General features: G+C 48.6%; 1 protein-coding gene across 2 annotated transcripts in view; it reads right to left on the minus strand.

The window, feature by feature from the left end:
• Nucleotides 1–2,750: 2,750 nt before the first annotated feature.
• SMAD3 (SMAD family member 3) overlaps nucleotides 2,751–21,194 on the minus strand; it is a 67,556-nt gene continuing 49,112 nt past the window's right edge. Inside the window, exons 3-9 of one of the 2 annotated variants that reach the window (XM_085070253.1) lie at nucleotides 20,845–20,949; nucleotides 19,989–20,063; nucleotides 19,143–19,193; nucleotides 13,609–13,821; nucleotides 11,719–11,856; nucleotides 9,277–9,421; nucleotides 2,751–6,737 (exon numbers count right to left, since the gene is read on the minus strand). In XM_085070253.1, coding sequence (XP_084926379.1) covers nucleotides 6,614–6,737; nucleotides 9,277–9,421; nucleotides 11,719–11,856; nucleotides 13,609–13,821; nucleotides 19,143–19,193; nucleotides 19,989–20,063; nucleotides 20,845–20,949 — 851 coding nt within the window. In that variant the 3' untranslated portion in view covers nucleotides 2,751–6,613. Of the gene's footprint in view, nucleotides 6,738–9,276; nucleotides 9,422–11,718; nucleotides 11,857–13,608; nucleotides 13,822–19,142; nucleotides 19,194–19,988; nucleotides 20,064–20,814; nucleotides 20,950–21,194 lie in introns of both variants that reach the window. The other variant, XM_085070252.1, reaches the window with a different exon arrangement.

The raw sequence follows: 21,194 nt of genomic DNA on the forward strand, positions 1-21,194 counted from the left end.
TGAGGAGTGAGGGGGGAAAGGAACAATGCTATCCTGGCTCCTCCTCTGCTGCAGGCACAGGGAAGAGGATCCAACAGATTCCCAGATGGAAGAGTCTGACCCTCCAGTGCTTGTCTTTGCCCCAGGAATTCCTTAACAATCTGAAAATCCACTCTCTCAAGCACCCTTAGGAATTTTTAAATTCACTTTTCCAATGTCCACTAAATTTCCAAGATCCTGGTTTGCTATCAGTGATTGGATGGCTTTACACTCTGAAGGCATTTTCACAATGGGTCTTGAATTCACTGTCTTTTTTTATGATGAAGCAAAGGTGAATGTAAATAATGAGTTCCTTGGAATGCTGGGAATCATTTCCAAGGTCAAAACTGCAGAATTTAAGGACAAGAACTGAAGCCTCACTGGCAGTTTGAAAGTGTTTCTCAGCTAAAGCCTGAGCAGGAGCTTCTCCACAGTAAACCACCTGCTTTGGGAGGAAATATCCTGGAATACACAGAGACATCCAAGGAAACACCTGCCAGGGACACCTTCCCAGCCAGCTGCCAGGTGGCTCTGCCTTCTCCCATTCCCTCCATCCTTTCCCAGCACAGAGAATGTAAAAAAGACCTGAAGGTGGTTCATTCCAAGCAGGGAATGGTTTTCCATGTTGACTTCTTGGTAGCTGAAGACTTTTTTTGCCCTTTTTAAATCTTTGTTGTGCAATGGTGATAAATGGCAGAAGTGCCAAGGGAATGAAGTTGAGGCAGTGAAGAAAACAATGGACTTGGACACTTTATAAACCCATTCTTTAGATGTGATAGAGATGTGACTATTTCAATTTAATGAGATCATATCAATTAAAATCCTGTGCTTTGCTGCCTTCTTACAAGGTAGCAGCAGCTCATTCCCACATTCAGAACTCTCTCAAACATGTTTTTATTGTAAATACGTGTCTTGTTCTTAGGTGCACAAATCATGGAGGCAGGAAATGTGGCTGGAGACACTGGGAAATAATTTAATGGTACTTTGAGGGTGTTGTGGTTTAAAATCAAGGTTTACTTTGCTGGTAGCTTATATTTTTGTGGGTTGTTTGGGGTTTTTTCTGAAGAGACCCTTTGGTTTTGGCTACAGAATTTCTTTACAAAGTAAGAAGTTACAGAAATGAATAAAAGGGGCATTAGTGGAAAAGCACACCTGAAAGTTGTCTGTCACTCAGTTTGTGTAGCAGCAACAAAAGAATTCCCAATTGGTTTCCACAGAATCCCAGAATGGTTTGGGTTGGAAATGACCTTGAAGGCCACCCAGTGCCATCTGTGCCATGGGCAGGGACACCTCCAGGCTTTACATCCCTGTCCCAGCTAGGGAGCTCCAGTTTCAGAGTTCCTGGTTGCTGCTCCAGCATTCCCAGCTCAGGCATTCCAGTCTTACTGGCCATGCCAGGCTGCAGGGACAGGTCTGGGATGGCAAACACTTTCCTGCCACTGCAAACCAACCCCCTTGGCCTGAACCACGAATTCCAGGCAATGCCAACCCACTCCTTTTTTTAGCTGTGAGGAGGCTTTGAGATTTTTAATTCCTCCCATTCCCCATTTCCCAGTGGGGAAGATAGGGATACTGGAATCCCTGGTGTCTCCAGGTGACAACCAGCAGAGCCCCCAGCTCAGCAGGGATTCACTGCAGTGTGCAGAGTTCTGGCAAGCCCAGCACAAAGCCTGGACGAGACCCTTCATTACCACATCGCTGGAAAACAGAGTGGAAAAAGTGTTCTCGTAAATCCTGTCAGGAAAAACAACCCAAAAAAAGAGAATTCCACAGAAACCCTGGGAGGGCCATGAGGAGTTCACAGCACGGATCATGGTGTGCCTTGGGTCCTTCCCGGGGCTCTCTGGACAGTCCTGCTGTGAGGCCATGGAATGCCAGGGATTTGTCACTGTCCCCTGGGATGGCACCTGCCCTGCCCACCCTCCATCCACAGCGCTGTTGAATTCTGCCTGCAGGAGCAGACACAGCTCATCACAGAGCAACAGCCCAAAATCCAGCCTGGGGGTCATCAGGAGAACTTCTCCACTGGGAGCACAGTGCAGCCATGGAACAGCTTATCGGGGAGGAGGTGGGTGGAATCTGTTCTCTAAGGTTTGTCTCCAGGATTTATTGGCTGGACTTGTGTCTGCAGCACAGAATTGCAGTTCCTCCACACGGAGACACCGCAGGAATTCAGGCTCTGCTTGTGACAGGACTGAGCACTGAGCACTGAATGCTCCTCAGCTGCCTCTGCTCTCCTGAGCTGGGAATGGAGTTCCCTAATTCCCTGAGTTGAAAACAGAGTTCCCCAACTCCCTGAGTTGATAACAGAGTTCCCTAACTCCCTGAGTTGATAACAGTTCCCCAGTTCCCACCCCTCTGGTGAGATGGCAGTGGCAGTTTGAACACAATGCTCAGCTATGGCTGACTTCTCCAGCAATTGGACAATAAATGCTTGGAGCACAGAGCTCCACTTCTACTCACCCTTGAGTCCTGTTAGTTAAAAGAAGTAGATGCAATTTTTAAAGTATTTTTTATATATTTGGCTTTAAATTCTTGACCAAAACTGCCAACTGTAAAAAGAACAAAGGTCTTACCTGGCACTGAGCTCTTGTGTGCTTTACTGGGAATGACCTTCATTACACAAACCTAAAGGTGCTGCTGTCTCCCAATTACCTGTGATGGCAACACCCCAAATTGAGATTTTGGGTCCTTAAATGCACCCTTCCAACAGCCTGATTTGCTCACGAGCCTCAGTTTTCAAATCAAAGTTTATTAAAATGTCAAAAACAGACCTTACAGTTTCACATGGAAAGGGGAGTACATGGGACAGGCCTGGAGTAACAAACAGAGTAATGCTGCCGAGGGAAAGCAGGAGGTGGCACAGTGAGGGATGCACAGTGAGGGAGGAATTCTAACCACTAAACACAAACATGCTCCTATGGATCCATCCCGTGGGACAGAGCTGCTGTGTCCCACCACAGACACAGGGCTGCCCACACACTGCAGGGGCACAAGGTGACCCAAGCAGCTCTGGAGGAAGAGTTTTTGGTTTTTAAAGCCTCACCAAGCCCTGAGGAGCACAAAGGGCCCATCTGGGACCCCAACGTGGTGCAGCAGCAGCACCGTGGCTCCCCAGGGCTCAGGGGACTCTGTTCTCCCATCACAAACTCCTCATTTCCAGCATCATCAGCAAGGAACAGATGGAAGATTTAATACTCTGAGTCCTTAATTGCCCCTTCTGCTAAAAATTAAATATTGGATTCATCTGAATATTCGAGAAAGACACATAAATACAAAAGCATGTACATAGCAAAAACCACTGAACTTCTCAACCACACAGCTCAGAGCACTAGAGAGGGCCTGGTTCTCATCTGAGCTCAGCATATCCATGACATGCCATCCTCCTGCCTACCCAGTACCTCAGAGAACCAGGAAAGCTCCTGGATGCTTTGGGATGTGGCTGAAGTCCTTCACTGGGCTGGGCTCCTCCTGCTTTTCCAGTTAGGAAGCAGCACAAGGCGCAGATGTCACCACTTGCTGCTTGAGATGAGTCCTGAATGTGCTGCAGCCAAAGGAGTCCTGAGGGCTCAACTACGCTGATCCAAGGGGGAGGAAGCTGGGAGTAACTCCGAGGGTCCCCTCAGCCTTTTCCTGGCACATGGGCAGAGCTCCAGGGAAATGTGTTCTGATTGGATTTCTCCCATCTTTGTGCATATGCACACTGATTGCTGGAGATTAAATCAAATGCACAGCACTGGATTACTTCTAAGACAAGCTTAACACAAAACACAACCTGCAATTCAGTACATTAACAATAAACAAATCACCAGAGGCGTGGAAAAGCACAGAGCACTCAGTGTCATCTGCCAGCAGCCAGGTCCTTGTGTGCCCCAGTGTCCTGCTGCCTGTCCTTGGTGGCACAGGGGTGGCAATTCCCTTCCATCTGTGACCATCCCAGGCCATCCCTGGGCTCACCCTGCTCCAGCCTCATCCCTTCCTTTGGCCAGGGCTCAGGACTCTGCTGGACTGTCCAAGGGAACTCCAGAACCCACAGAGCTTCAATGAATCAGTGAGCAGCAAACAAAGGGGAGAGAGGAAATTAATACTAGAGTGGAGATAATCTGCTCTTTATCTCACTGCACTGCTGGGCCAGCTCACATTTTCCACTGCAAGTCATTTCACTTAAGGGATGATGAGGGGAGATTATCCAAAGTTTTTATGCATCATCTGAATCCTGGGTTTCAAAGGCCTCAATTAATAATGGTCAGCAATTAATTATCCTTTAGCAAGGAGCTGTAGATCTGGTTCCCAGCGGAAATCCAGGCTGGCTGAGGAGGTGACTCTGTGTGCAAACTTCATATTAAAGTTGGGATTTATTCCCATTTGTGGCTGGGCTCTGCTCACCCCATCACCTGACTCTGGAATTTCAGATGTCATTTTTGTTGTTAGTACAGGAGGAACCAGAGTTCAATTTCCTCTGTCATTATCAGTACAACAACAGTTTGTCACCAAAATAAGCAAATAAGACACTCAGGGTGGAAATCTGAGGCCATTTTACAGAGCAGATCTTTTCCCCCCTCTCATTAAAACAGCCAGAAGTCAAATATTTCTACAAAATTCAGGACAAATTGTTGTTTGCAGCTGTGTTAGAAACCTGAATCTGAACATCAATGCTGAACCAATCCATGGTGGCAACAGACCTCCTTAAGTGACCAAAAAAAATCCCATTTTATACAGATGTCTTCTTGCCCCAGTCTGTGCAATCAGAGGTGCAACTCAAATCAGACACTTTGTAAAATGTAACAAATTAAACATCCTAAAAGCCTGCAGTGCTGCTGCTGCTGTGCTGCACAGGAAAAGCTCCAGTCCAAACTCTGCAGAGGATATTCCAGAGTGCCTGGATCATCAGGAGCACATCCACCACGGAGAGCCTTCCTCAGAATTTAAACTTCATACATTTAAAAAAGGTACTTTCTTGTTTCTGGAAGGACACTCTCTAAGCCATCCCTTCACCTGCATTTCCAGCAGCAGCAGTGGCCTCTGGGGTCTGTTCTGGTGGCATCTCCTCCCCCAGCTGCAGGAGGAATCTGGCAAACCACGAGAGGCTGGCAGAGCTCTCAGAGCTCTCAGAGGAAGCAGCAGTTGGAAAAGTGAAATTCCTGGTGGGTGTTTGATCCAATCAGTTCCCCCAGTGGATCAGGGCACTGCCACAGCTGTCCACATCTGGGAGCACAGAACTCTGCAGGACTAAAGCCTCATCAAAACCATCCTCGAGTCCATCCCAGTCAGTCCTTCCCACAGCCACATCCAGCTTGTATTTCATAGATAAAAAAAACAAGAAAAAAAGATTTCCATAGGAAACTGATTATCACTTTCTCCCCTCCCCCTCTAATATTTTGGCACAAATGCATAAGATATTCACTGCAGATATAAAGAAACAGATAATTGGACAGCACTGACAAAGTTATGAGACTTATTTGGCAAATGTGAACCATAAAAACAAGTGCTAAGGGTTTTTTTCCAGTTGTGGAAGTTGTTTGCCACGACAGTTGCTGCAGGGAAAAAAAATATTAAACAGTCTGGAGCATGTATATTTAAAATGAACATTTTATAATACAAGTAAATACACACTCTCCCAATTTCTCCAGGCAAAAACACATCTTAGAGCATTTCCATCAGCTGGAACAAGTTTTACACAGAGGGGTGGTTGTGTCTGAGATGTCCTGGCTGCTGCATGTGACAGCACGAGATCCCCTGCTCCAGGCTGCTGGCATTCCATCCCTGTTCCACCTGGGCCTTTGGGAGAGGCAGGCACTGGGAAAACACAGCCCAGACTTCCTGCAGTTAATGCACACAGACTGCAGAGAGCAGAGGCTGAACTGCTCCAGGCTGGGCTCCCCACGGGACAATTGTCCATCTGGGAGCAGCTCCAGTCAAAAATCGCTGCAGCAACACCACCAAGAGCCTCAGATTGGGCTTTTTGCTCCATGTGAATCCAGGCTGATCCATGAGGGCATCAGCATGCAACACTCTGCCTTCTTGCTGGAAGTCCAGTGTGGGAAATTCCTTCCTTTTTGGAACACTCCTGGGGGAATTCGTTCTTTTGGGTGCTTGAAATGCCTCTTCCCCCCTTGCTGCTGCGGTGCTGGGTGTGGATCAGTGGATGCTGAAGGAATGCAGGAGCCATCCCAGAGTCCCACAGCTCTGGTGTTCCTGGGATGCTGCAGGAGCAGAGCCTGGAGGTGGGTGAGGGAAAGGGAAAGTCTCCTGGGAGCTGGGATGGCTCTGTGTGCTCACACAGCCCCGGGGCCAGGCTGGCACCACTGAGACAACACCCAGCTCTTCATCCTCACCAACTCCAGCTCCAAATTCCAACTGCAGTGGCCCCGGAGCATCCCAACCAAAGTGCCGACAGTTTCAGTGGAAGTGGCTTAAATGGGTATTTAAAAAAAAACCAAAACAACAACAAAACAAAGAAAACCCACTTCTTTTCTTTTTTTAAAGCAGATTTTTTTTCTCATCGCTTGAATAACTGGGGAGTCGTTTACTATGCCTTTTGCTAAGGGTTTTCCAGAGTCTTTGTTCCTCCCACGGGATGCCAGGAGGAGTTTCCTTAGGAGACGCTGGAGCAGCGGATGCTGGGGGAGCCCATCTGGGTGAGGACCTTGTCCAGCCACTGCAGGGGCCCATTGAGGTGCAGCTCAATCCAGCAGGGAGTGCTGGTCACAGTCTGCCTCCTGCCAGGGGAGAGAACACACAACAACTCCATGGGACTGACAAACTCAACAAATGTCAAAGGTTTCACAGCTCCTGAGCATTCCTTCCTGCTTACACACCCCCCTGGCCAAAGGAATGGCTCTCCTCTGTGACAGCTTCTGGCCTGTGCCACTGATTTCTTTTAAAAACCCACCTTGTCCCTTCACATTTGTTCTGATCCCACAAGAGCAACTCACTATTTACTGCCCAGATTCCTGGGAACAGGCAGCTGGTTCCCTGAAGGGAAAGGAAACTGTTGATCTAAGCAAAATCCTTCATTTTCCCTTTGCAGACTTTTCCTAGTCAGACAGCAAGGTGAGTGTTCACCAAGTATGTTCAGTTTCCCTGTGCACAAGACAAGGATATTCACTTTTTATTGCATCCCTGAGTTTGAGCAGAATGTTGCAGTGCTGGAAGAGCTCACCCCGAGCCCTTCAGACTCCTTCCTGCACCCATGGGCTCCCAGAGCTCACCACTCTGACGTTCCCTGCACAAACCCCTGCTCCCCTCTCCTGTCATTCCCCCTGAGGTCAGACCCCCTGGAGATCTCCACATGGGGAGGAAAGGATGGCAAGGGCGGCCAAGCCATGGAGCAAGGAGCTCTCCCTCCTGAGCTGAGGCACAGCCCAGGTCTTGTTCCAGACAGGGACAGCTGCTGTGGAGGAGGGAGATTACAAAGAGAAACAGCCTGGAAACAGCCTTGCTTTTCACCCTCACTTCCCACAGGAGCTGTCCTTGGAGTCTGGGAGTGGGAGGGAGAACCTCAAGTCTGTGGGGCCCAGGGACAAACCACAGGTGACAAGGGATCTGTGCCTGGGGGTGCCCTCAGCTCCCTCCATTATCCTGTCCCTGTGCATCCCAGGCTGCTCATGGAATTGGCTTCTCCCCTTCCCTGCCCCAAATCCCTGGCACAGGAGCACCAAACCCCCCAGTCCACACTGCCCAAGGGTGAAGCAGGAATCAGAGAACAGCACTCTGGCTGCTGCTCCCACAGCAACATCTCCAGCTCTGAATCACTTCACCAGCCCAATGTGCTCTGAGAGAGCCATCAGATGGAGGATTCTGTGGCAAGGAGCAGCAGCATGGGGAGAGCAGCTCTGCTGTGAGCTCAGGGTTTCGGTGCCTCCCGAGCCCCCTGGGAATCCCTGACTTTCCGTAAGTCACGCTCGTCTGGAGCTCATTAGTGCCTGGCTGGGAGCCAACCCTGAACTGCTCTGGCCCCAGCTCAGGACAATTTCAAAACAAAATGGACTCCAAACATCTGGAGAAATGAAGAAAGTGGCAGAGTAACGTGCAGGGCTCAGGCTGCAGCTGATCCCAGGCACTGCCCCTCCTGCCCAGCCGCAGCAGCACAGCAGCCCCAGAACAGCAGTGACTGCATGGAGCTTCAGTAAGGCCACAGATTTAAAGGGTGCAGAGGCAGATATTTCCACATCACTTTTGGCTTAAATCCTCCCCAGCTTTCCCTCTCAGCAAACACCACCCATTTTCCAATGAATTTCATCTCCCCTGCTTGTACCATCGATCCCTGACTTGTCTCCCTGGGATGTTTGCTCACCAGTGGGGTGACAGAGCACAGCCTATGGAATACTCTGTTCCCACAGCATCTCCACTGTCCCTGTGGGGTCACAGTAACCACATCATCCACCCCACACACCAGACCTCCTGCATCTCCATTGATCCTCAGTAGTCACTGGGAAAAACAGGCATCCTGTTGCTCCCACATTGAAGTATTTGCCCTACGGCAAGCCCTAAGGAAAGGATCAGGAGATTTAACTATAATTTTAACTATAGTATTTAACTATAATTTTGCAGCAACTCTCACAGTTTTTTCAAATAGAAATTTTCAAGCCAATCTGCTTTTATTTTAATCCCATTAGTCCCTGATAAAAGAAGCATTAAATCCAACCCATGGGAAGCACTCACACTGTACTTCCACAGGGGATGGAGGGACAGGCCACAAGGAATGGCTTCCCACTGCCACAGGGCAGGGATAGATGGGATATTGGGAAGGAATTCCTGGCTGTGAGGGTGGGGAGGCCCTGGCACAGGGTGTCCAGAGCAGCTGTGGCTGTCCCATGATCCCTGAAATGTCCAAGGCCAGGCTGGAGCACCCTGGGATACTGGGAGGTGTCCCTGCCATGGCAGGGGTGGCACTGGATAGGCTTCAGGGTCCCTTCCCACCCAGATCATTCTACCATTCTATAATCCTGTCTTGATAGAAGTTCACTCACAAGACACTCCAACCATCAAACACACATCTAATTTTAAGAAAAACAATGTAGTATTTCCTACATGGACCATGTGGTTTTATCTGCTGTGCTCCAGGTAAAGCTCACACTGACCAAACTCGTGGCCTTCCTGGTGTATCCCACAACGAGATCAACACATTCCCAAGAGCTACAACCCATGGAGCTCCTGCACTGGGCTGGTTCCCCTCCTGCAGGGATGAAACACCTCTGCAGGACTCTGGTGGCTGCAGTGAGAGGAGAGGCAGAGCAGAGCCCCTTGGATCCCCACCTGTACTCGGCGCCCCAGCCCTTGACGAAGCTCATGCGGATGGTGCACATGCGGGTCAGCTGGTACACTGCCTCGAAGCCCTGGTTCACCGACTGGGCCAGCAGAGCTGCAAACTCCTGGTTGTTAAAGATCTTCAGGTTACAGCCTGGGGGAAAGAACACCACAAGGACGAGGGGTTGGCTTAACGGGACTGAGAATTCCAGTTCTGGGAAAGAACACGACAAGGACGAGGCTTAATGGGATTGAGACTTGCAGTTCTTTCAGAGCACAGCAAGAACTCAAGGCTGCTTTGCCATGTGCCACACACAGTTCCAGAGAGAGGGACTGAGGAATTCCTTTTTTCATAGGAAGAAGGTAAAGGAGAGAATTCTGAATGCTGGAGTTCCCCCCAGCAGACTGTGACCAGTGAGACCAGACCTGGGATCCTCCTGAGGAACCTCCTTCTCCTCCTGGACAATATTTCCCACCCATAGTAATTTAAAGCCTGACTATGACTGAACACTCAGCAACAGAGATCCCTGCAGGGCCTGCAGAGAAGGAATGCACAGGCTAAAAATAGGAGCTCCCTGGTGCTGGATTAACACAGAGTCTGTCAGCAGAACGGGGAAGTTCTGAAGTGAAACCACTCTGACACACACAGGAAGCAGCTCTGAGGGTTAAAGGGGCTGTCAGGGCTGGGGACAGGGCTGGGGACAGGGCTGGGGACAGGGCTGGGGACAGGGCTGCTCCTGCTAAAATCCTCTCTTCTATTTCTCTAACAAGTGCCAAACACTTGCCTTTTAAAACTGAAGTTTTTCCCCTGATGTTTAGCCCCAGCTAAAAGACTGAGAACAACTTATTCAACTGTTCTTAGGGGAAAAAGGTGAAATAGAATAACATCCTTCATCATTTAAATAAATAAATAAATACAGCACTATTTTAAAAAGTGTTGCTACCTTTGCTTTCTCCCACATAACCATAAACAAGTTAAACTCCAAAACCAGGCACTCAGCTAAGGCTCATTTGGGATTACACATGGGCCAAGGCTGAAAAACAACATTTGGAGTGGGATGAATTGTGTTTTGCTAAAAATCACTTGTGAGCCTCGTATCCTGGGCTGCACTCAGGGTCATCTGGTGTGGAGCAAAGGGTGACCACAGCAGCTGCAGGAAGCACTGCCCACTGCTGGGATCAGGGGAGAGCCCACGGGGCTGGAATCTCAGCGAGTTTGGAGGGAAGGGAACAAGAAATTGGAAGGGTGGAAGCGTCAGGGCCAGGCTGAGCTCAGAGAAGGAGGAATAACCTCCAGGAGGATCCCAGTGCTGAGGCTTGGGAACAGATCTCTCCAGGGAAAGGAGTGGGAATGACTCGATCCTGCCAACAAAGGAATGAAGGAACTGCTTCAAACCAGCAAAGATTTGAAGAAAAGGAGGCCAAAGACTGTGGCAAAAGTGGGGAGAGTTGGCTCCAAAAACGGAGCCAGAGCGGAAATGTGGGCTCTTCTTGTCTGCAGATGTTGACTGCAGCCAGGGTGGACTCCTGTGATGTGGTGGAGAATTAAGTCATAATTTGCAGCACTGGCAGCTGCATCTGAGAAAGGAAACCCATTAGCATGGGCCAGAGCTTGGAGCGTGTGGATGAGCTCTCGAAAGACAAGCTCAATCAAATATTTCTAAACAAAGAAGTCCAGTTTTTAAATATATACATGCTTTTAACTGTGAAAAAGTCAGCTTTTGTAAGCCTAGCTAAACAACTAAATTCCATTTCAAACAGCATCTCCTCTCTTACCAGCTTTTTGCATTTATCTGACAAAAAAAGCCTTTTCTTCCTAGATAAGATGAAATGAATTCTCTTGTAATCTTTCAGCAAAAACTTTAGACTGTAACCAGAACAACGAGGTGTCTGCAAATGTGATTTCTTCAGAACAAACTAATCCACACAGAGGAGGGGATTTTACTACAGAGCAGCAAAAAAGTAGCAATTTAAATCTATTATGTGTGAATCTAAACTAAGAGAAATTTCTTACCTTTTACTTAGAGAGGTCCAAACAGAAGTGACTATCAGATAATTACAATACAACAATGGACTGATAAAAGGAATAATTCAGAGGTTCTGCTCTAAGTTGTGCTTAGACTCTGCTCTGTTGGATGAATGAAGTGTGACAATGGAGCCTCCACAGCAGCTCCTTCCAGCACCACCTTAGGCTGTACAAAATGCCCTGCTGGAACTGTCAGGTTGCTTCTAAAAAAGGGTAAAATAGATTTTTGCAGAGAGGCTGTGGATTCCCCATCCCAGGTCAAGCTGAGCAGCAAGGCTGAACGGGCCGAGCTCCACAGCCCTTCCGACGGCAAGCACTCCATGGTTCTGCAGGAAGCTCCCGAGGGCGGGAGAGCCCCGCAGCCCCCGGTAGCCCCTGAGGAGCAGTCGGTGCCCCGTTCCCGTTCCCGGTGGGTCGGTCCTTACCCGGCGGGATCTTGCAGACCGTGGCGGGGTGCCAGCCGTAGCGCTGGTTGCAGTTGGGTGACTGCACGAAGATGGCGCTGTCGCTCAGGCACTCGGCGAACACCTCCCCGCCGATGTAGTACAGCCTCACGCCGCGGCCTAGGGACGGACAGGGGATGGAGCGGGAAAAGGGCAGCCCGGAGAGCCCTCAGGGGGATAAACCGGGAAAAGGGCAGCCCAGAGAGCCCTCAAGGGAGAATAAACCCGGAAAAGTGCAGTCCAGAGAGCCCTCAGGGGGATAAACCGGGAAAAGGGCAGCCCAGGCAGCCCTCAGGGGGATAGAGTGGGAAAAGGGCAGCCCAGAGAGCCCTCAGGGGGATAAAGGGGGAATAAAACTGCAACACTGCAGCCCAGCCAGGCCTTAGGGAGTCGGGGGGATAAACCTGGAAAACTGCAGCCCTCAGGGGTTCAGGGGGGAATAAACCTGGAACTGCAGCCCCAACCAGCCCTCAGGGGGATAAACCGGGAAAAGTCCAGCCCAGAGAGCCCTCAGGGGAGAATAAACCCGGAAAAGTGCAGCCCTCAGGGGGTCAGCAGGGAATAAACGGGGAAAGCTGCAGCCCAACCAGCCCTGAGGGGGGAAACACTTGGAAAAACTGCCCCAGGGCTGGGATAGCTCAACCAGACAACCCTCAGGGGAGAATAAACCTGGAAAACTGCAGCCCCAGCCAGGCCTCAGGGGGGAAACAGCCAGACAAACTGCCCCAGGGCTGGACAGATCCCCAGGCAGCCCCTCAGCCCAACAAGCACCAGTTGACTATGAGTGATGGAAACTCTGTCCCACTGGCCATTCCAGCAAGCTGCTCCGTGAGCCAGGTGAGCTGAGGGAGGCAGGAGCAGCAATTCCAGTTGGAATTGTACCTGCAGCCCCAGCCAGCTCCCTCCAAACACACACACTGCTGTTTTCCATATGAATGTTCTATCAGTTAACACATGAAAGTCATCATTTCTTCTGAAAGTCATCCCAGCTGGACATGACTGTTTGGTGATTTACTCCATGATTTGGAATGAAATTCCACAGCACTTTCAAATCCTCGCCTTTAGCTGGAGATGACTTTGTGGACAAGGACACACATCCATTGCTCATAGGTGTTTACACAAATCATCCAAATCTCAGCTAATAAAGGAACAAAGTTGAACACTTTGTTGCTCAAATCAACGTTTGCTGTGGTCTCACATTCCTGTTTGAATGTGTTGCTTTTATCCTCCACCAGAGTAGGAGTCTGCTGTATTTAAAATCTGATTTCTGAATATTGGTGGGTTTTAGGGATTGGAGTTTTTTTGGTGTTAGAAATAATCTTCAAAACAAATGAGGAAATATCCTCCTGTGCAAGAGGGAGGATTCTCCTGTTGCTCAGGAAAGGGTAGAAAGGGGAGCAAAATTAGGACAAAAATCAGGTTGATTTTTGATAGGAGTCAGCAGAAAACAGTACAGAATAAGCAATTTTGCCTTTTTGTAACATTGAAGAAATTTGGGATGTTCTACTTAGCACATGTTTCACTGAAAACAAATTGGATGGGACCTTGCAGGAAAAGTGGAAACTGAGCTGACAATCAAGGAACTCAGTTTCCATGTATAAACAGTCAGTCAGAAAATAAAACACTGCAGGAGGGAAAAGCAACACACACAATGATCCCAGATCCACAGAGTGTGCGAAATTCTATTACACGCAGCAATTTTAGCATTCCTTGGCGCATTTCTGTATTACAATGATAAAACACAATCAGTGTGTTACGGGAGATCAGCCTGCTGGAATCCACAGATATTCCCAGCCCAGCACTGCTAATGAGGAGGTTTTTGTGGAGGTGTTTCCCTGGACAAGCAGGGAAGGAAGGAGGAGCAGGAGTTACCGATGTGGCGCCGGGTGAGCTCCACAGCCGCGTTCCTGTTGACGTTGGACAGCAAGCCCAGGCAGAAGCGCTCCGAGTTGGAGGGGTCGGTGAAGCCATCCACGGTCATGGAGGGCTGCGAGGCGTGGAAGGTCTCACCCACCCTCTGGTTGAGCTCGTAGTAGGATATGGAGCACCAGAAAGCAGGCTCGCAGTAGGTCACAGGCTGCAGATCTGCACCCGAAAAAAGCCACATCAGTGAGGGAAAAGGGGATGGGAAAAAACCTCAGCTGGTTTGGGATATTGTTCTGCTTCATTCCTCAGGCTCACTTCAACCGAATTTGCATTTTAATGGGCCACAGCACGGAGGTGACATCACCCCTGGGGCTCCTGGCACGTGGAGCAATCACAAATAGTCGAAGGTATTACTGAGCAAGTGGGGTGTCACTGAGCAGCCTCACACTTGGGGGAAAGTAAAAAAATAAACTCAGGTTTACTAGGAAATGTGGAATCACTTTTAGGTCACCAGTACCTTAAAGAGACACAGAAAAGGAAAGAGCAGAGTATCTTGGAAAGAATAAAGCACAAACCTGCTGTCAGTAGCTGCACCCTAAATCTGTGCACTTCCAACCAGTAAATCCAACTCTCCCTGTCACTGACCCTGCTGTGACCTCTCTGGCAGTGGTGCAACTGGTCTGAAATAAGCCCCAAACTGCCTTTACCACTGGCATCAAAGTGATTTTAAAACCTTTCTCCCAGTGCGCTGAATCTCAAAGCATCACAGGAAAACCCATTTTGCCAGCAGGTGAAGGCTCAGCTCTTTCCCTGGGGTCCTGGTTTGCCTCGTGGATCGAAGCCAAGGGGCAGAGGGAGCTGAGGGGCAGAGGGAGCTGAGGGGCAGAGGGAGCTGAGGCAGCCCCAGGAAAGCCACACTTCCCCCCAGCAGGCTGGGCAACACAACAGCACTGAATGAGTTCACTGCTCCCACTGAAGCCACAGAGATTCCAGCAGAGCAAGGCTCAAAAGTCAAATTTCCTGGAAATGCAGCACAAGGAGGTGCCCAGCCCTGCTGGGAGCCAAGCCTGAGCAGTATGTGGAGAGCAGGCTCAGCCAATTCCTAAGTGTTATTCTCCACATCCAGTGCAGGGGAAGAATTCCCTCCAGTCCTCCCCCCAATTCATCCCCATTCAAATGGTGCTTAAAGGCAGAACAGAAGAGCTCCCATCTGGCCAAGGAGTTAACATCAAGCAGCAAAAACCCAGCTTTTTCCACAGGCTTTCCCATCTGTTGCTCCTGCATGGCTTAGGACAATCTGGGGCTTAAGAAATCAGCTCCAGAAAAGTTCAAGACAGTTTTTTACCAGCCCAGCCTCCTCTCACACTGCCCAGGGTCTCTGAAGAGGTTTGGGAGTCTTTTCTCACCTGTACCTGTTACTCCATAACCTTCAGGCACAGCTTGGAGCAGCCAAAGGACACATTGGCTTCCTCTCCATTGCTGCACTGAAGAGTTCCCTAAGCAGCCAATAATCAGGAAAAACACTTTGGTTTCTGCTTTGTTACAAGCTTTGCTGACAGCAAATAAGGAATTGAACAGAAGTGCATCTGGGGAACTCTGTAATCCTTAGCAGTCTTCAAAGTCCATGAAATTTGGAGTTTATACCCATTCCCAGCTGCTTTTACCTGCCACTTCCTCCATTTTCATTTTACAGCTCAAAGCAAGCTCCTCTCTTGCTATGCACAGGTATTGCACATCACATCCAGGAGTGACACGAGTTTACTGTCCCTGCCTTTTCCTCCTGCATGGCACATTTGGTTTCCCCACTGGAAATTGCCACCCCAGGCAAATTTCTCCAGCAGCAGCCTCATTTCACCCCCAGCAGCCGTGGCCACCTCAGGACTGCTCTGGGCTCCTGTGGCCCCAGAGCAGTTTGGAGAGAGGCCCAGCAAACACCAGCTCTGCCCAGAGCCTCCCAAGGTGGGTCCACCCACCAAAGAAAACACATCAGTTCCACATGACTGGGCTCTGACTCCACAGCAAGTGCTTTTCTAATCAAAAGGCTGCTCAGCTCCAGAAAAATCAACCTGTGTTGATCCTTAAGTAATATCCTCAGGTTGGTGCTATTCAAGTTATAAAAACACTGAAAGCTCTCCATGGTTTTGTGGTCCTTTCCTTCAGAAACCACCTCCACCTGGTTGGGGCTCAAGGGAACTGTGGATTCCCCACTGAAGAATGTACAGAAATTTTATTTCCAGCTTATTTGCAGCTTGAGGAAAGATATAAACCAAAAAATCCTGGTTTGAAGAAAAGCTTGTCTCTAAAAACTGCAAGCAAGGTTTTAATGATGCTGCTTTCTCCTGTGATTTGTAGTTTTAAACTTCAGCTGAAGCTGCCGTGGGATGGGCAGGTTCCCTCTTGTGTGAGAGCTGTCCTAAATATTCATTTCCAATTTATGGCTTTACTGTTTGGGGAAAAGGAAGAGAATGCAGCTCTGCTAAAGCCAAAGGACCCCGAGGAGATACACAATCGATAAAACAGGATAAATGAAACCCAGGCAAATCCTGCCTGAATCATCTCTGCACAATTTCAGCCTTGACTCAGAAAGAGCTTTGCTGTCAGAAGGTCCCCTGGGCTCTGGGATGGTCCCAGTCCTGCATCCTCCCTGCCAGATGAAAGTCCTGGGAAAAATCTGCTGCCTGCTCTGCTCCCTCTGTCTGAGCACAAGGGAAGTTGTTCCCCTCCTTCCAGGGAATGTGGTTGATCACAGTGTGGCTCAGAACTCACTGGGAGATGTTTCCAACTCCTTGGAAATGAGGAGCTGCAGAGATGTGGGTGCTCCCTTCCCCCTGCACCCAGCAAGGGCTGCCTTAGCCCCGGGACAGGGGACAGGGGACAGGGGACAGAGGGATGTGGATGTGACCTCGGGCCATGCGCTCATTCCTCTGACAGCTCCTGCGTCAAGTCCTCCTGTGGAGCAATCCCTGACAATGGATTTCCTGTGCTCCAAGGGACTCACTAACAATGTGTGTGTGACCACAGGGCTGGAGCTCAGCCAGCCTCAACTCCCTCACTTCATTCCCCATGTCCACAGAATGCTGGCAATTCTCCCCTCATTTTGTGTTTAGCATTTCCCTCGGTTTGTGTTTCAGCACTAGGGAAGAGATCCTTGGATATCTGTGACTTCCACTTCAAGCTTATGTTTGACAACTGAAAACTTGACAGCTGTAATTTGGAACCAAAACTCAAATGCTTCCAACTCCAACACACAAACTGAGAGGAGAATACAAAAAAAAAAAAAAAATCCCAATATGTTACCTTGCAACACTGCTGTGGCTGGGAATGGAAAGATGGAATTCCCTGAGCTACTTCCATCCCAGGTGTCAGCCTGACATGGAAAATCTGCCCCTGGTGTCACACTTGGTTTGCCTCGTGCTGCTTTATTGCCTCTGTAATTCCCTGGAGTATGGCCATGGGATTTAAGTCCAAAGTTCAGTTTACACAAAGTAAACTGTCTTAAAAGCTTCAGGTAGTTCTGCTCAAATAAACAAATCAGTCCTGGGACATTATTTTCTTCATAGCAAAGCTGGAAAAGCCCCTGCTCTGCTCAAGAGCTCCCTGAGAAACTCCCTCCTTGCCCACACTGCTGTGGGGTTTGAATTTCTATTCCATTTTCTCAACAAATACACGGAGAAAGCCTCATTAGACTCCTGCAGAGCAAAGTCCAGCCCTAGGCAGTGGAGTTCTGCTTATCCATGGAATCACAGGAGTGCTGCAGGTCAGCAGCCACCAACAGCTCCTGAGTGGAGACACCAGTGTCCCTTCCTGGGCTGGGAGCATCAGCTCCTGGGAACAGCTCCTCTGCAGATAAGCCATTTATAGCAGACATGTGATGACAATTTTGCCCTTGGACAATTTTAAGTGTGGCTCAGCTGCCCTTTCATTTATTATTTTGTAGCTTCCTCAAAGGCAAAAATCTACAATATAATCAAAAGCAACAAGAAGTTCTTCATTTGTGGAAGCTCCTGCCTGAGAGCAATAAATATGGTTTGCAAGAACTTAAAGGTGTCTTTTAATGCTGGTAAATTAAACTGCTTCTCTGCTGTCTGCTCCTCAAGACTACAAAGAGATTCCTTGTGCTTTACCAGCTTCACCTGCTCCTTTTTCTTGTCCCCAGACAGCACCTGAGACATCTGATGTGTGAATAAGCAGTGGCCCTGTCAGGGAGGATATGGGGGGTTTGTTTCCTAGAAAATCCTTTCTGCCTTATGGAAGGCAGATACCACTTGCCAGGTTGAGTTTGTTACACGAGTTGGCTTTTTATTTTTAGGTTGAAAAAAGGGAAAAAATGCAAGAAAAATTTCACCAGATCCCAGGCAGCAAAATGGATTGCAACAAAAAAAATGAAATAAAAATTATTCAGTCATGTATTCTGTTCTGGGCTGTAACAGGTAAAGAAATAAAAGTTTTGTGTCACCGTGGCAATATTATATAAAAAAGGGGGGAAAAAAAAAAGAAATCCTCTCTTCAACAGCCCCAAGATATTCACAAGTCAGCCAATGACTGACAAATTTTGGAGCAGTGTCAAAGTCCTGTGTGCCAGGATTAAAAGCATATGTAAACTTTATGGCCATGGTTATTCCAGAGAAATCTCAAGTGGGCTCTGTCTGCTGCCTTAATGAACAGTTGGGGAGCTGATCCTGCAGCCAGGCAGAGCTGGGAGGGATTTTTATGGCACACAGGGAGAGCAATTCCAACAGGGCAAGAGCTCAGAGTGATGGAGATAGAATGAAAACAAAGGGTGGAACTGGGAGATAACAGAGGTACAGAGAGAGCCACAGAACCTCTCCTGGTGTCTCAGAGGTTCAGCTGCTCTCCCTTCTCCTCAGGGCTGCCCTGTTGGCTGTCACAGGGATGGGGCTGGAATGTGTTCCCTGTGCCCAGGATGGAGCTGGAGGGGAGGATGACTGCAGACTGCAGAGCACCTTGGCTTTGGGTGAGGAAAAGCAGCTGCTGCTCAGGCAGAGCAATCCTGCTGTGCATCTGTGGTTTGTGTATCTCCCCCCCAGCATTCCCCAGCCACAAACACCTCTGGTGCTCCAGGAATGCTGGCCATGACCTCTCCATTCACTGCCATTCCTGCACATTCCCTGCTTGTCTGGACTCTCCAGCCCCACCCCAACCAAGCTCCTCCACTTCGCTCTGCTCAGGCCATGCTCAGTCTCACAGAATCACAGAATTCTAGGATGGTTTGGGTTGGAAAGGACCTTAAATCCCATCCAGTCCATCCCCTGCCATGGCAAGGACACCTCCCTGTATCCCAGGCTGCTCCAACCTGGCCTTGGACACTTCCAGGGATCCAGGGGCAGCCACAGCTTCTGTGGGCACTCTGGCATTCCACCCTCCCAGGGAACAATCCCCTCCTCACATCCAATCCAAAGCTGCCCTCTGGCAGTTTGAAACCACTGGAACATTGTAAGAAGTGCACAACCTCCACAACACCATTCAAATGTCACCCTCCTGGCTGTAATTCCACCCAGCTCCCGAGATCATGTGCTCACCCAGGTTGTTGTGTGCAGGAGACATGGGGTTTGGTGATAAGTTTGGAGAACCTGAAAATCAAGAAGGGATAATTATTGCTATGGAATCTGCACCAGGAAAAACACTCACAGGATCTTCACTGCTGCCCAGGCTTGTTGGAAGGATAACCCACTGAAGGCTCACTTTTGATACTGCAGCTTCTCTGATGTTTATTACTCCTCACAGGAGCTTTCAAGTATCAACTTTGCTGCTCCTTCACAGGGAATTCACTGACATTTAACCCATTAATTTTCCAAACTGAGCAAGCACTTGGCTGTTTTACTTTCACTTGCAGCCAGCAAAATTTCAGGTATTATCATGACAAACCTAGTTAGCTGGACATCAAAGAGCTTGGGTGTATATTGCCAGACAAAATAGAATTAAAAACGTAACACTTTATATCCACAATCCTGCTGGGTTTGGGACAATGGAGTATTGGATTGGGCTACACAGGTCTGACCAAAAAACTGCCAGAATTTTATCCTCAAACCTGTAAATTTGGTCCACAAATTCTGGGTATATATTTGAAATATCTGCACTTGGATGTCCCATGGATGCAGACAGTGGTGCAGCCCATTTTTACCTTTCCTCTCACACTGATCTGAGCTGGTTTCTTTATTTATTTCTTTTTTCCTATAATGAGGGAAATCCATGACATCTGAACATTTATATGGGCTGTGTGAACATAATACATAGATTATTTGAACATCAATTAGGTAACCTGATTCCAAACCTGGTTACTTCTTTTTGTGGCAATGAGAGAAAACCCAGACACTCAACTTTCTTTGGGACACAGCCACTAAATTAAAACCCCAAAGGTGACTCACCTGCATCCATGCTGGGGTTCATCTGGTGGTCACTGGTTTCTCCATCCTCACTCAGATAGCCTGGAGGTGGGGTCTCTGCAGCATAAAATCATCACATTGTCAGTGCAACTGAAAAGTCTGCATTTTAGGCACCAAAACCATTCACTTTGTCATTCACGAGGAGCCAAAATTCTTTTTTATTACTTTTCTTTCTCAAGCTGCTGGAGGGAGGAGCCAGCACAGCCAGGGTGATATCCATATTTGTGAGTAACAGAGGAAGGGGAAAACAAAAAAATCCGGATTTTCAGTCCCATGAAACTTTAAGCCATGGAGGCAGATTTCTGTCCACATATTTCTCCTCTCCTGGAGTGCAGCTGCATAACTTGTCCATGCAAATAAGGTGTAAATTGCTTGTAAAAGAGATACATAAATAGAAGAGCTCAATTCCACCAGAAATTTGGAAAGTTTTACTCAAAATGGCTGAATTTCATTCAAATCTCAACCTGCTAAGGGAACATTCAGTTTAGATTTCACAGTAAGCTGAGGATGTAGCACTGAATGAAGAAGGGAGTTTACAACTAACACGAACATTCAGTTTAGATTTCACAATAAACTGAGGATGTAGCACTGGATGAAGAGGTGATTTTAAAGCCAATGAAACAAAGCTATGAAACTATGAAACTCAGCACTGCTGAGTGCCCACATTTACAGCTGCCAGCTATTTCTGCACAGGTTCCCACTCCAGAGGAACGATGGAAAGAAGGATTCCCAGTGTGGGACAGCCAGGCAGGATTCCCTGAGCACTCTGACCCTTCCCTCTGCTCCCTGTATGGAAGACACAAGGTACCTGGAATGTAGTTGCTCTGGGGCTCGATACCTGCTGGGAAGTTAGTGTTCTCTGGGATGGAGTGGCTGTAGTCATCCAGGGGTGGGAATTCGGCTGGAATCTCTGTGTGCCGAGGCACCAGCACTGGGGGCAGCACTGCCAAGGGAAAACAGGGAACAGCTTTAAAATAAAGGGAGTGAAATGGCAGAAAATGAGGAGAAACCACGTTGAAATAACAGCCTTAAACACATGGAACCCACAGTGGCTCATTAAGGGACAGGATCTGATGTTTCCTTCTGGAACAGCAGCAGGTGAAGATGCTGTTTGTTCTCACAGGTCTCAGCTGAGAATGGGATACAGCTTACCAGAGCACACCTCTCTGTCTGCCTCTTCCCAGGGAA

The sequence above is a fragment of the Lichenostomus cassidix genome, chromosome 10, assembly GCF_008360975.1.
Source record: "Lichenostomus cassidix isolate B80296 chromosome 10, HeHo_3.0, whole genome shotgun sequence".
NCBI classification, from domain to species: domain Eukaryota; kingdom Metazoa; phylum Chordata; class Aves; order Passeriformes; family Meliphagidae; genus Lichenostomus; species Lichenostomus cassidix.